The sequence below is a fragment of the Pleurodeles waltl genome, chromosome 2_1 (assembly GCF_031143425.1).
Source record: "Pleurodeles waltl isolate 20211129_DDA chromosome 2_1, aPleWal1.hap1.20221129, whole genome shotgun sequence".
In the NCBI taxonomy this organism is placed as follows: Eukaryota; Metazoa; Chordata; class Amphibia; order Caudata; family Salamandridae; genus Pleurodeles; species Pleurodeles waltl.
Window position 1 is genome coordinate 288,136,323 of NC_090438.1, and position 16,443 is coordinate 288,152,765.

At 43.9% G+C, this 16,443-nt stretch overlaps 1 protein-coding gene across 1 annotated transcript in view; it reads right to left on the bottom strand.

Moving 5' to 3' along the window:
* Nucleotides 1-3,590: 3,590 nt before the first annotated feature.
* The window catches only part of HPRT1 (hypoxanthine phosphoribosyltransferase 1), a 486,680-nt gene continuing 473,827 nt past the window's right edge, over nt 3,591-16,443 (bottom strand). The window contains exon 9 of the mRNA XM_069212493.1: nt 3,591-4,302. Coding sequence (XP_069068594.1) covers nt 4,255-4,302 — 48 coding nt within the window. The 3' untranslated portion in view covers nt 3,591-4,254. The remainder of the gene's footprint in view (nt 4,303-16,443) is intronic.

Genomic DNA, 16,443 nt, shown 5'->3' on the forward strand with positions numbered 1-16,443 from the left:
ATGTATGCATGCGTGGATGAATGTTGGAATGGGTATCTATGTGTGTGTGAAGGGAGGGGTGTCTATGAAGGGGGCGGTCTGGAGAAGAAGGGGGAGTGGGGAAGACCCCTATCAGTGACAGGGAAGGGATTCCCTGTCACTGGTAGTGCCTACCGCCATGGTTTTCGTGGCGGTAAGGATGCCAAGAAAACCATGGCGGTAGGCGGGGTCATAATCCCGCAGGCGGGCAAGTGACTGCCGCCGGGCTGGAGATTGAAGTCTCCAGCCTGGCAGTCGTTACCTCCGTCAGGGTCCGTGTGGTACATTGGCAGTTTGGCTTCAGCCAAACAGCCAATGTCATAATATGGAGGAAAGTACCGCCAGCCTGTTGGCAATACTTTCCTCCATATTTACGCTGACCGCCGGGGGCATAATGACCCCCTCATAGTGTTTAAATAATGTAGAACTTTACAGAAATATAACAAAAGCCAATGGAAAATGGCTCCTTGTATCCTCAGCAAGATGGACAGAAGACCGCCTCACCCCTAATCTTCACAGGTAGTGCAATGGGGCTAAGGACGGGGACTCAGAAGGGAACATCTGGGAGTACTTTGTTAACTGCAATTGCCAACACATTCACATGGAAATTGTCTTTATAATCCTCTGCTAAAGTGAGTCCAAAAATGAATAGATGTGTTCTTTAGTTATTTTATTTAAAGAAAAAACCCACTATACACAGTGTAAGGAAATGCCTCCTTGGCATGGTTACCCCCTGACTTTTTGCCTTTGCTGATGCTAAGTTATGATTTGAAAGTGTGCTGAGGCCTGCTAACCAGGCCCCAACACCAGTGTTCTTTCCCTAACCTGTACCTTTGTTTCCACAATTGGCACACCCTGGCATCCAGGTAAGTCCCTCGTAACTGGTACCCCTGGTACCAAGGGCCCTGATGCCAGGGAAGGTCTCTAAGGGCTGCAGCATATCTTATGTCACCCTGGGGACCCCTCACTCAGCACATACACACTGCTTGCCAGCTTGTATGTGTGCTAGTGGGGATTAAACGACTAAGTCGACATGGCACTCCCCTCAGGGTGCCATGCCAACCTCACACTGGCTACAGGTATAGATAAGTCACCCCTCTAGCAGGCCTTACAGCCCTAAGGCAGGGTGCACTATACCATAGGTGAGGCCATAAGTGCATGAGCACTATGCCCCTACAGTGTCTAAGCAAAACCTTAGACATTGTAAGTGCAGGGTAGCCATAAGAGTATATCGTCTGGGAGTCTGTCATACACGAACTCCACAGCACCATAATGGCTACACTGAAAACTGTGAAGTTTGGTATCAAACTTCTCAGCACAATAAATGCACACTGATGCCAGTGTACATTTTATTGTAACATACACCCCAGAGGGCACCTTAGAGGTGCCTCCTGAAACCTTAACCGACTACCCGTGTAGGCTGACTGGTTTTAGCAGCCTGCCACACACCAGACATGTTGCTGGCCACATGGGGAGAGTGCCTTTGTCACTCTGTGGCTAGTAACAAAGCCTGTACTGGGTGGAGGTGCTTCACACCTCCCCCTGCAGGAACTGTAACAACTGGCGGTGAGCCTCAAAGGCGCACCCCCTTTGTTACAGCACCCCAGGGCACTCCAGCTAGTGGAGTTGCCCGCCCCCTCCGGCCACGGCCCCACTTTTGGCGGCAAGGCCGGAGGAGATAATGAGAAAAACAAGGAGGAGTCACTGGCCAGTCAGGACAGCCACTAAGGTGTCCTGAGTTGAGGTGACTCTGACTTTTAGAAATTCTCCATCTTGCAGATGGAGGATTCCCCCAATAGGGATAGGAATGTGCCCCCCTCCCCTCAGGGAGGAGGCACAAAGAGGGTGTAGCCACCCTCAGGGCTAGTAGCCATTGGCTACTAACCCCCCCAGACCTAAACACACCCCTAAATTCAGTATTTAGGGGCTCCTAGGAACCTAGGAACTCAGATTCCTGCAACCTAAGAAGAAGAGGACTGTTGAACTGAAAAACCTGCAGAGAAGACGGAGACACCAACTGCTTTGGCCCCAGCTCTACCGGCCTGTCTCCCCACTTCTAAAGACACTGCTCCAGCGACGCATCCCCAGGGTCCAGCAACCTCTGAAGCTGAAGGATCCGACCTCCAGTGCAGAAGCGACCCCCAGGTGGCCCTCCCCCTTGCCCAGGTGGTGGCTACCCCGAGGAGCCCCCCCCCCCCCCCCCCTTGCCTGCATCGCTGAAGAGACCCCTTGGTCTCCCATTGAAACCTATTGCGAACCCGATGCCTGTTTGCACACTGCACCCGGCCGCCCCTGTGCCGCTGAGGGTGTACTTTTTGTGCGGACTTGTGTGTCCCCCGGTGCCCTACAAAACCCCCTGGTCTGCCCTCCGAAGACGCGGGTACTTACCTGCTGGCAGACTGGAACCGGGGCACCCCCTTCTCCATTGAAGCCTATGTGTTTTGGGCACCACTTTGACCTCTGCACCTGACCGGCCCTGAGCTGCTGGTGTGGTAACTTTGGGGTTGCCCTGAACCCCCAACGGTGGGCTACCTTGTACCCAATTTTGAACCCCATAGGTGGTTTACTTACCTGCAAAAACTAACAAACACTTACCTCCCCCAGGAACTGTTGAAAATTGCACTGTCTAGTTTTAAAATAGCTATATGTCATTTATGTGAAAACTGTATATGCTATTTTGCTAATTCAAAGTTCCTAAAGTTCCTACATGAAATACCTTTCATTTGAAGTATTACTTGTAAATCTTGAACCTGTGGTTCTTAAAATAAACTAAGAAAATATATTTTTCTATATAAAAACCTATTGGCCTGGAATTGTCTTTGAGTGTGTGTTCCTCATTTATTGCCTGTGTGTGTACAACAAACACTACCTTCTGATAAGCCTACTGCTCGACCACACTACCACAAAATAGAGCATTAGAATTATCTCTTTTTGCCACTATCTTACCTCTAAGGGGAACCCTTGGACTCTGTGCATGCTATTTCTTACTTTGAAATAGTACATACAGAGCCAACTTCCTACACACAGCTTTTATAGGAACTGTGGTTGTGTGTTAGGTTAACAGGATAAGGTATCTCATGCTACCCAATATTTGGATACTGCATTGGCTACCGCTGATCCACTGAACACATTGATCTTTTTAAGTAATTTCTTGTTCACTATGGCAGATTTAATTTACCATGCTTTCCATACTTGGTACACCGAGGGTGAAAAGAGTTGACTAAAAACATTCTGAGGACTACATTTTAGGTGAACTTTAGACAGCTAAGAAGAATCAAACAAGCCTAGGCAAAGCCAGTAAGGTTTCGCCTATACAGCATCTATTGGCTTTGTCAATTTTACTTATTTATTTTTTACATACTAATCAGCAGAACAAGCTGCTGTGCGACATGGCTTAAAGTAAAAAACAAAAAATGTTATGATACGGACAGCGCTGACCGTGTCATAGCACATACGTTTTGGTAATAGTAAGTAAAGGTAAGTCGTGGGTGGGCTCTGAACCCCTTTAAATATATATATATTTTTTATTTGCAAGGGATTGTACAAGCAAAACCTTAAAAGACGACGTAGAATAGGTTTTTCTGTTCAAATTTATTTAACATTCATTTGTCATTACATCTTCAGCAGTTTCTTTACTGTGCTCATCCCAAAAATATATATTAAACAAACTCTCTAAGAGCACCAAGGCATCCCATGGTCTATGGTAATCAAATAAAGTACATCTAGAGTGCTCTGATATGTGATGCACTTAATACATTGAACAACTACATACACAGCATAATTGTTTGAAAACCGCTAACACTGGTATTCATTACTAAATTAAAATACAAAAAAATTATAAATTATTTTTTTTATAAAAACATTCCCAGAAGGCTTTATTTCTGAAATGGCTCTTACTTCTTAATTTAATCACAGAAATCTTGGTTCCATTTATGCGGATGTGTCTACTTAGCATAAGAGTTGAGCAAACACTTCAGTGCTTTTCCTCAGACACATCCAAATCAGACAACATGGCAGTGATTGGCACCTTCATCATGCATGCCAATAATCAGGTTTGGACATATGGCAAATGGTTAACAATATCTCTAACATGATGGTGAAATCCTTATCTACAATGAGCGTATGATGAAGACGTCAGAGTATCCGTGGATCCGAATGAGTGAGCTAAAGCTTGTGAAAAGCAGAGACCAGTGAAGTAAAGTCGCTGGAGCATCCCTGAGTAGTTGAGCAAGCCACTCATGCTTTGTATTTCTCCTTTCCACTTTCACTTATAACGCAAATATGCTGAAAAAGATAAATGAAACATCAGAAAACCAATAGAATATGGAATTGTCACACCTTTTAAAATATGGAATTGTCACACATTTTCAGTATGTCCTGACCTAAAATCATATTTCCAAATGCATATTTTTTTTCTCAACTGAAACTTTAAAAACTTTATTTTATACAATACATATATGGTAAAAACAATAAAAAAAGTACCCTCATTCCACGCCCTTCTGTACTTTAACATGAGCGTAAATGATGATAAAATCTGAACAGCCGTACAGCATAACATTCTCTTATTTTTTCTCAGAAGACAGGTGTTGCCTCCTAAATCTCATGGCATGAAACTAATTCTAGATTTACACATAGGAAAGCGTATGTTGGTCATGCTTTGCAATTATAAATTTTATACTGGTAGAATTTAAAGGCAACTTCTTGGAGTTCATGAAAATGTTACAAATCAAAAAGATGTTTCATTGATGTTTGAGTTTTTAAAGAAAAAGTGTTCTCCACTACCATTCTCTGTACCTCACAAATTTGTGTGTCTAGGGACAAGTTAAAATTTCGAGCAGAGGCCGTTTCCACTTCTAAATAAATCCGATAACATACGCCCAATCTTACCCTGAGAATAAAAAGGAGAAAAACTGCAAGACTAACAGATCTTGTAAAAATAAAAAATAAAACATTGCATATAACAAATCTAATGGTCTTAAGGTTCAGCCAGTCTTGCTAAGAGTTACAAGAGTTACTCATACTGGGGTAGCCAAAGTAGTATAATTTACTAAGTTATCAACACATTTTTGTAGAACTTTCATTGCCTCTTGGAGCTGTTGGGTGTCTAGGTACCCCAAACTGTTAGCTGCTATTCATCAGTTATTTCTATGACAGCAACTCAGCAGTAAGGATTAGTCTAGTCATCTTCCACCAAACCTATGTTCAAATGACCAACTAGTCTTGTGTCAGTGTGCCTTGTGTACCCCTCAGCGTCCTTCGCCCAGTGTTTCTTACGGTTTTCTCCGAACCATCATGCTCCCTTTCTCACAGTTTGAACATCCTGTGACAATACAAAATAATAAATAGACCCTTCCAGACTCCAGTTCAGCTCAGCCCCCCTGGGCTTTGATCTGAACTGGCTATTTGCCTAGAAATCTCCCTTTTCCCCTGCATCTCAATCGGTTGTACGGGAATGGTCTACTCGCTAGTGTCAGGCAAGTAGGGCTAACAATTATGTATATCATTTTGCCTTTTTGCCTGAAGCGTATGACTCAAAGAATGAAGCCCCCTTTTATCCCTATGGGGCCTGTGCATGAATTGAGACAGGTATGTGTGGGAAACGGATACTACATGGAGTCTGCTTCATGAGAAAACAAAAAACACGATACGCGATATACTATTAGCCCTTACAGATGTGGTTACAATATACTGAGTACCTGCCGCCTGGGCATTAGTTTTCTTTTACCTGTTTAGTGCATAAGTATGGAATCATGATTTTCCTCACCAATAAGAGTGATTTAACTAGCAGTGTTCACTTTACGCACCACAGTAAGGAATTTGGTTACTTTGGTGGAAGTATTTACGATAGAACTCTTCTTCGCCCAGAAATACCGATTAAAATTACTGAGTAAGTAGCTCAAGAGGATCAGTAAAAATATGAGCAGCACGCTGTAGTGTAGCCATTTTAGTTATAGCTTCATACACGTTATTTTAGCAACTAGGCCTGCCGCTGTGCACTTTAACATAGACATATTTTATTCAGCTTTGTTTATTATTTTAACAATAGCCACGTTTGTGGTCTTGTTTGATTTCTCACTATCTAGCTGTTCTTTTCCTAGGTCAGCACTACGTTCTTAAACAAGACATTTCTTTCACTGTGCTTTTCTCAAGGCTGCAGTAAGATAGGTTGCCGGTAAACGTGGTAACGCTTTGTCTCTAGTGTTCATAGAAACATACACATCCTCACGTAGGGACATTTTCTCAGAACATATGTGGTTTTATTATAAAAACACTTCTCTGTCCCATACATGTTAGAGGGAGATTCCAGCCAGATGACCCCGACTGTATACTGATTGCTGAACGGTTCGCTACAGCTGCTTATGTAGACTACAGGCCTCTTGCTCAGGTATGAGGGATGATGTCTTCCCAGGGGGACCTGAAGGGCAGAACTAGAGCTCAACATGCTGTGCTCTAACATAGCCTAAGAAGGAATTATTTTAATGATTCTAATGACAATATGGTAGAGTTATCTTTATGCTTTACTCTCCTTGTCAAAATTTTAATCCTGTCATGCTTCATCGTCCTAGTTATTTCAGTATGTGCTTTAATATCAAAGATTGCAGTTGCTTTATTAAAACCTTATTGAAATATATACTGCCTAATGTAACTGAGAGAAACGGATGAGATCTGAGTGACCACGATTTCCCTGAGGGGTCAATTGTGTCATGCGCTCGGCTGCCCAATCATCCCTACTCTTGGGTGGAGATGAAGCACTGCTAATTAGCCGGAGTAAAACCCACCTGTAGTGGGTTTAGACTCAGTCCCTCCCAGTGCAAGTGATTCTGCCTCCCAAATCCAGTAGTCTCATTAGAATAATGAGAGCCTACGTGACATGGCGCAGCCAACGTTTGGTCAGGCTCTAATTTTTGGGTCTTCCCGAGTATCTCTGTCTCACTACATAGTATTGAGGATTTTCCTCCTCCGCTAAGTAGGGAGTACCTAACTAACGCTGTAGGTTGTTCAAGTTTGAACTCAAAGGATAATCCCCATTTGGTGTGCTTACCTCCGAACAAAATTTACCATTCGTTATGGCGAACCCACAACAGGTAGGAATTGCAGTCAATATGCAACCACCCTTTCCTGCACATTTATTAGCACATAGCCTAATGGCCCTGGCTGGGGGTGGGGGGGGGGGGGAGATCCAGTTACATTTGTTGTTGAGGCTCATTCAGCCTATAGAACAGAACTGTTTTTATTCTTGGGTCACATTTCCAGCAGCTGACGGGAACACAAATACAGTTCATCACCATACACCTGCACAATACAGAGCATATGCATTTCTAGAAATACCTCTATCTTACCAAGAACATAATAATTGGCTTGATGGTGCCCTACCCCATGCAATTTTACACGTTACGTTAGGTCCTCTAAGTAATGACGGTCCTACCTGGCCTATTTTGGCCACATATACACTGCACCCTGATGCAGCAAACTTGACTGTACCTGAAGTCCGCCGCTTATATGCTGAGCTGATAGAAATATACAGACGATTGCAGTTTGTAATGCAAACATTGAATACAAACCCAGCACATGCTGCTCAGACGCAACCACATGCAGTAACGCCAGGTACTAATCCGGCGACTGTAGATTCGATCATGGGTAAAGTACCTGTCAAACGAGAAGAAATTCAGTTTTGGTTAGCTAAAAAAAAAAATGTACTGGAAGCAGTATTTCCCCATATGGGACCTCAGGATAAGCATTGAATATTAACTATGTGTTTGCCATTTGGGATGATTCCCCCTATAGAAAACTGCAATACATGGAGCACGGTATTTGCCATGCTCTATACTACTGTGCATGGCACACCGACACTTGCCAATTTACCGGAAGTGTTGAAATAAATTCAAGATGGATACGGGGCTGCCCTGGACATGGAGATGCAACTAATGGGCAATTTTGCTACAGTATCCTCAATTATATTAAGTAACCTTAAAGGGGAAGCAGTTGCACCAGCGGTGCACATGCGGCTCCGGGATATTCCTCCACAGGATGAAGAACGTGAGCTGCCAAAGATTATCACAGCGACCTACTCTAGCATTGGTCGAGATAGACTGGGGGCCAGACCCACAAAACCACAACTTCAGGGTAAATCTAATAGAGATTTTACCAAGCAAGCTCCTGAGAGTACTAAGAAACGCTGGGATAACAAACACCTAAAAAAGAAAGGGGAGAATCGCCGCATACGGAGACCCCACAGAATAGATATTATCTCAGAAATAGAGATAGTATAAAAACGCCTGACAGATATCAATATACTGATACACGCCAATCTTGTTCCTTTCAGGATTCACCGGAAAAACGTAGTGAGAGAGATGGCCGGTCAGAGTGAAGAACTGAGTATATGAAACCGAGACAGGAATCACAATGCTCTACAGAAGCTTCTGTTAAAAAACAAGAGAACCTTCCCCAACAAAAACACCAATTCAAAAAGAAAAAAGTGGCAGCAGTTGCAATTAGACATGCCACTCAAGAAGAGGGCTCTATTGAAGAACAACAAGTGGGCATTAGCGCTATTAGACAGCGCGGAAGAGGTCACAATAGTTCGCCTGAATCTTCTAGAGCATCTGGAGGTGAAAGCAATTGATGACTTCCTACAAGTAGAAACTGTGGACATGCGAGTATCCACGCCTGATAGGGTGTACAAAGTAACATTACAGTTAGACGGCGACATTGAGTGCACAATCGACGCAATCTTTTGGGACCATGTTGTACAAATATATGATATTCTACTGGCCGAAAGGTATTGGCCACCTGAATTTGTCCATACTTGCCCATATGGGGAAGATGTTATCAAACCTTCTTTCTTGCCTCTTGTTCCGGATGAGCTTGCAGAATCCTATGCCATCGATTGGCCAATGGCGCAGGCACTGCGTTAAATTGCAACCACTTAGGATGGGATAAAGATTCCCCCATTATGTAATTCCTATTAAAACTCAACCCCAACCACAACCCTAGTATCCAATAAAACATGATGCTAAAGCACCTTTGATGGAAATTGTTACACAACGAGAGTACCAGGGCGTAATCCAACCCTGTGTCTCACCAATGAATAATCCTTTTTTCCCCCAGTAGCTAAACCGGACCATTCGTACACAATAGTCTTAGACTACAGACATCTAAACAATCATGCACGCACATACGCTATACAAAACTCACATAGCACAGCACTCGTGAACAACATCATGCACAAAAAATACAAAACAACACTGGACATTTCCAGTGGTTTCTTTTGCCACAATATAGCTCCTGAGAGTAGAGACTTAACAAGTTTCAGCGCACCAGGCTATCAGAACAAATTATGTAATTTACCCCAGGGGTACAAGAACAGTCCAGGACTGTCCGCGTCTCGTGTGACTTCAATATTGCATGACACTGACCCTGAAGCATTGTCCAATGTAAATGATATCTATCCCACGGATGATGAATTACTCCAACATCTAAGACGGGTATCAGACATTGTTCTAGGATTTGCCGAATTAGTCTATAAATTCAATTAAAAAAAACAAAACAAAAATAGCCTTCCTTAGTGTTCTGTTTCTGGGATACAAATTATCAAGCAAAGGAAAGAGCCTAGCACCACAATTCTTGGAAAAATGCACGCACTTACAACCGATTATATGACGGAACACCGAATTAAAAACAACTACTAACCTTAACAACGAGGTCGGAACACCAACCTCGTCCTTACTACTAATGATTTTACCACGAATGCCTTAACAACGATATTTTGTTGTAAAGGCATTCCTGATAAAATCATTAGCAATAGGCACCATTCACCCTACATCCCTCACCCCACCCCCCCAACCCCACCCCAAAACCTAAAACCCCCTGACCCCCCACCCACTCCCCAAAACCAAAAACGCCCCACCCCCCCCAACCCCACCCTAAAACCTAAAACCCCCTGACCCCCACCCACTCCCCAAAACCAAAAACACCCCACCCCCCCAACCCCACCCCAAAACCTAAAACCCCCTGACCCCCCACCCACTCCCCAAAACCAAAAACGCCCCACCCCCCCCAACCCCATCCCAAAACCTAAAACCCCCTGACCCCCCACCCACTCCCCAAAACCAAAAACGCCCCACCCAACCCCACCCCAAAACCTAAAACCCCCTGACCCCCCACTCACTCCCCAAAACCAAAAACGCCCCACCCCCCCAACCCCACCCCAAAACCTAAAACCCCCTGACCCCCAACCCCCTCCCCAAAACCAAAAACGCCCCACCCCCCAACCCCACCCCAAAACCTAAAACCCCCTAACCCCTCCCCAAAACCAAAAACACCCCACCCCCCCAACCCCACCCCAAAACCTAAACCCACCACTTACCTTCGCCAACTCCCTTCTTTGTACCTTAACCACGCATGTTCGTTGTTCAGAACATACGTAGTTAAGGCACAAAAATACGAAGTCGTGGTTAAAAAAAGCGTTGTTACGCTTTCGTTAACCACGACTTTCGTAATAAAAAAGTCGTAAAAAAGGATGTTTCCCACTTACAACCTCCAAATACAATCAAAAAATGGTTGCCCCTTGCTTCCTTGTTCAGTGTTATTTATGGATTGTTCCTAATCTTCCACCCGCTTCTGTGTGACCTATTTGGATTGTCTCCAAAGTCCAACTAGCCACCGTACTTTTAGAAACTGACTTTCCCATGTTGTCTGCAAAGGAGACACATAATTGTTTTGATTTCCTGTACAAATGTGTCCTTTCTATATAGTACACTATTGCTCTTCTTGCTTCCAATGTATGTAACGTTTCCTCTGCCTGACCATTCGGGTTTGGGAAAAGGCTTGGTATTTGTATACTTTGGTTTATGTGAAATTGAGACTACCTTTGGTAGGAACTGGGGGTCTGTCCTCATGCCAATTCTGTCATGGATCTGCATGAATGGCTCTTGGTTTGTGAGGGCCTGTATAATTCACTCACCCTCCACAACGACGTTATGGCCATTAAAAAGGCTGTCTTTAAAGTGAGCATTTTGTGTGATGCTTTATGCAAAGGTTCAAGGGGTGGTTTCATAAACTGAATTAACACCAGAATAAGGTTCCATGTGGGTGCAGGTATCTTTCTTGGAGGTGAAATTCTTTTAGGTCCTTCTAGAAAATGTTTTGTTACTGGCCCCGTAAAGAGACTTCTTCCTAAGTTACCCTTGTGTAGGGCACTATTGCGGTCAGATGTACTCGTAATGAACTGTATGTTACATTACAATCCATTAGATATGTTAAGCATCTTAAAACTGTGGATTCCTTAGTGTTCTTCTGTAACAACCCCTTCTTTAAGGCACCATAAGGTATACCACTTCCATAAAAAAAAAAAATGAAAATGTCACTTACCCAGTGTACATCTGTTCGTGGCATTAGTCGCTGCAGATTCACATGTTTAGCACAGTCCGCTGCCTGGTGTTGGGCTCGGAGTATTACAAGTTGTTTTTCTTCGAAGAAGTCTTTTTTGGTCACGGGACCGAAGGACTCCTCCTTCTTCGGCTCCATTGCGCATGGGCGTCGACTCCATCTTAGATTGTTTTCCCCGCAGAGGGTGAGGATGGAGTTGTTTGCTTATAGTGCCCATGCAATGGAGTGAATACGTATGTACATAAAAGGTTTATAATAATTATTTACAAATGTACAAATGTTTAAGATTTAAGATTTACTTCTAAACGGCTACAGGCTTCCCGGGGAGGCGGGAGGGCACATGTGAATCTGCAGCGACTAATGCCACGAACAGATGTACACTGGGTAAGTGACATTTTCAGTTCGATGGCATATGTTGCTGCAGATACACATGTTTAGCATAGACTATAAAGCAGTTACCTCCCCTAAAAGCGGTGGTTTAGCCTGTAGGAGTTGAAGTAGTTTGGAATAATGTTCTTAGTACAGCTTGGCCCACTGTAGCTTGTTGTGCATTTAGTACGTCTACACAGTAGTGTGTAGTAAATGTATGAGGCGTAGACCAGGTTGCAGCCTTACATATTTCGCTCATAGGAATGTTTCCTAGAAAGGCCATTGTAGCACCTTTCTTTCTGGTTGAGTGTGCCTTTGGTGTAATAGGCAATTCTCTCTTGGCTTTAAGATAGCATGTTTGAATACATCTGACTATCCATCTAGCAATGCCTTGTTTAGAGATTGGATTTCCTATGTGTGGTTTTTGAAAAGCTATGAACAGTTGTTTTGTTTTCCTGATTAGCTTTGTTCTGTCAATGTAGTACATTAGTGCTCTTTTGATGTCTAATGTATGTAGTGCCCTTTCAGCCACGGAATCTGGCTGTGGGAAGAACACTGGTAATTCTACTGTTTGATTTAAATGGAATGGTGAGATGACTTTTGGTAGAAATTTTGGATTTGTTCTTAGAACTATTTTATTTTTGTGTATTTGAATAAATGGTTCTTGTAGGGTAAATGCCTGTATTTCACTTACTCTTCTGAGGGATGTGATTGCAATGAGAAATGCGACTTTCCACGTTAGATATTGCATTTCACAGGAATGCATGGGTTCGAAAGGTGGACCCATGAGTCTTGTTAAGACGATGTTAAGGTTCCATGAAGGAACTGGTGGTGTTCTTGGTGGTATAATTCTTTTTAGTCCTTCCATGAATGCTTTAATAACTGGTATTCTAAATAGAGACGATGAATGAGTAGTTTGTAGGTAAGCAGATATTGCTGCGAGGTGTATTTTTATAGATGAAAAAGCGAGGTTTGCTTTTTGCAAATGTAGTAAGTATCCCACTATGTCCTTTGTAGAGGCATGCAATGGTTGGATTTGATTGGTATGGCAGTAGCAAACAAATCTTTTCCACTTAGATGCATAGCAGTGTCTAGTGGAAGCTTTTCTAGCTTGTTTTATGACCTCCATACATTCTTGTGTGAGGTCTAAGTGTCCGAATTCTAGGATTTCAGGAGCCAAATTGCTAGATTCAATGATGCTGGGTTTGGATGCCTGATCTGTTGTTTGTGTTGTGTTAACAGATCTGGTCTGTTGGGTAGTTTGACATGCGGTACTAGTGAAAAGTCTAGTAGAGTTGTGTACCAAGGTTGTCTTGCCCATGTGGGTGCTATTAGTATGAGTTTGAGTTGGTTGTGACTCAACTTGTTTACTAGATATGGAAGAAGAGGGAGAGGGGGAAAAGCGTATGCAAATATCCCTGACCAACTCATCCATAGAGCATTGCCTTGTGATTCGCGGTGTGGGTACCTGGATGCGAAGTTTTGGCATTTTGCGTTTTCTTTTGTTGCGAACAAATCTATCTGGGGTGTTCCCCAAATTTGAAAGTATTTGTTCAGAATTTGGGGGTGAATTTCCCATTCGTGGACTTGTTGGTGGTCTCGCGAAAGGTTGTCTGCTAGTTGGTTTTGGATCCCTGGAATAAATTGTGCTATTAGGCGAATGTTGTTGTGAATCGCCCACTGCCATATTTTTTGTGTTAGGAGGCACAATTGTGTTGAGTGTGTTCCTCCTTGTTTGTTTAAATAATACATTGTTGTCATGTTGTCTGTTTTGACAAGAATGTATTTGTGTGTTATTATGGGTTGAAAGGCTTTTAACGCTAGAAATACTGCTAACAGTTCTAGGTAATTGATATGAAATTTTGTTTGGTGTACATCCCATTGTCCTTGAATGCTGTGGTGATTGAGGTGTGCTCCCCACCCTGTCATGGAAGCATCTGTTGTTATAACGTATTGAGGCACTGGGTCCTGAAATGTCCGCCCTTTGTTTAAATTGTTGCTGTTCCACCATAGAAGCGAGAGGTATGTTTGGCGGTCTACCAACACCAGATCTTGAAGTTGACCCTGTGCCTGTGACCATTGTGATGCTAGGCACTGTTGTAAGGGTCGCATGTGTAGTCTTGCGTTTGGGACAATGGCTATGCATGATGACATCATGCCTAGAAGTTTTAGCACCAATTTTGCTTGTATTTTTTGGTTTGGAAACAGAGCACTTATTACTTTGTGGAATGCTTGCACTCTTTGTGGACTTGGAGTGGCAATTCCTTTTGATGTGTTGATGGTTGCCCCTAGATATTGTTGTGTCTGACACGGTTCGAGGTGTGATTTTGTATAGTTGATGGAGAAACCCAGTTTGTGAAGGGTTTGTATGACATATGTGGTGTCGTTTGTGCACTTCTTTACTGTATTGGTTTTGATAAGCCAATCGTCCAGGTAGGGAAACACGTGTATCTGTTGTCTTCGGATATGTGCTGCTACTACTGCTAGACATTTTGTGAACACTCTTGGTGCAGTTGTTATTCCGAATGGTAAGACTTTGAATTGGTAATGTATTCCTTTGAATACGAACCTTAGGTACTTTCTGTGAGAAGGGTGTATCGGTATATGAAAGTACGCATCTTTTAGGTCTAATGTGGTCATGTAATCCTGCTGTTTGAGCAGTGGAATGATGTCTTGTAGTGTGACCATGTGGAAGTGGTCTGATATGATGTAGGTATTTAGTGTCCTGAGATCTAATATTGGTCTTAATGTTTTGTCTTTTTTTGGAATCAGAAAGTACAGGGAGTAAACTCCTGTGTTTCTTTGTTGTACTGGTACTAGCTCTATTGCATCCTTTTGCAGTAGTGCTTGAACTTCTAGTCCTAAAAGTTCTAAATGTTGTGGTGACATTTTGCGTGTTTTTGGAGGGATGTTTGGTGGGAATGTGTGGAATTCTATGCAATATCCATGTTGGATTATTGCTAATACCCAATTGTCTGTTGTAATCTGTTGCCAAGATTGGTAGAATTGGCTTAGTCTTCCCCCCACTGGTGTTGAGTGAAGGGGTTGTGTGACTTGAAAGTCACTGTTTAGGTGGAGGTGTTTTTGGAGTTTGGAATCTTCCCCTACTCCTTGGGAATTGACCCCCTCTATATCCCCTGACACCTCCCCTTTGGAATGAACCCTGATATGGTGTGGTTCTTGTTTGTTGGCTGGTGGTGTCTGTGGGTTGGCCACGAAACCCCCCTCTAAATGGTGTTTTTCTAAAAGAGCCTCTGCTCTGCGGGGAGTAGAGTGCGCCCATGGCTTTGGCCGTGTCTGTGTCCTTTTTAAGTTTTTCAATGGCTGTGTCCACTTCAGGGCCAAAAAGTTGTTTCTCGTTGAAGGGCATATTAAGGACAGCCTGCTGGATTTCAGGTTTGAAGCCTGAAGTGCGTAGCCAAGCGTGTCTCCTTATGGTGACAGCGGTGTTGACTGTTCTTGCTGCAGTATCGGCTGCGTCCAGTGAAGAGCGGATTTGATTGTTTGAGATCGTTTGTCCCTCTTCAACTATTTGCTGCGCCCTTTTTTGGTATTCCTGGGGAAGATGGTCTACGAGAAGTTGCATCTCGTCCCAGTGTGCGCGGTCATATCTGGCCAGCAGCGCTTGTGAATTTGCGATGCGCCACTGGTTGGCTGCCTGTGATGCTACTCTTTTTCCTGCCGCATCAAATTTTCGGCTTTCTTTGTCCGGAGGTGGGGCGTCGCCAGATGTATGGGAATTTGCTCTCTTGCGAGCTGCCCCTACTACCACGGAGTCAGGTGGCAACTGCGAAGTAATAAACACTGGGTCTGTGGGTGGTGGTTTGTATTTCTTATCCACCCTTGGGGTGATGGCCCTTGATTTTACGGGCTCTTCAAAAATTTGTTTTGCGTGCCGTAACGTCCCTGGTAGCATTGGGAGACATTGATATTGGCTGTGTGTAGCCGAGAGGGTGTTAAATAAAAAATCATCCTCTATAGGATCGGAATGCAGTTGGACATTGTGGAAGTCTGCTGCCCTAGCCACCAGTTGCGAGTATGAGGTACTGTCCTCTGGCGGTGACGGCTTTGTGGGGTATGAATCGGGATCATTGTCCGGCACTGGGGTGTCATACAGGTCCCAAGCGTCTTGATCCTGATCGTTATGACTTATGGTAGTTTGCGCTGGTGAGTGCATTTGTGGTGGTGTTGTGCCGGCGATGCCTGTGGTGGAGAGGGCGTAGGCGTGACTTTTTTAACCACTTTGGCTTGTGGTTGTGCGTCATCCTTTGGGAGTCCGATCCTTCTTTTCCTCATTATTGGGGGAAGGGTTGATATCTTCCCTGTGTCTTGCTGGATGTATAGTCTCTTTTGTGTGTAGTCCGATTCTACACTTTGGAGCTCTTGTCCAAATTTGTGCATCTGGCCACTTATTCCTTGTTCCTCTGTGTAGGATGAAGGTGTGGAACTTTTCGGCGCCGAGAGATCTTTTTTCGGTTTCGGCGCCGACAGGATTTTTGTGGCTTTCGGCAGTGTGTCTCGATGCCGATGTTTTTCGGTGCCGGCATCTTGCTTTTGCCTCTCGGCGCCGCTATCTCGGCTCCGAGGTTGCTCCATGGCGGTCCCTCGACCGGAGTCGGGTGTCTTCGCTATGGGCGTGCCCTTTTTCGGCGCCTTCGACGGTTCGCC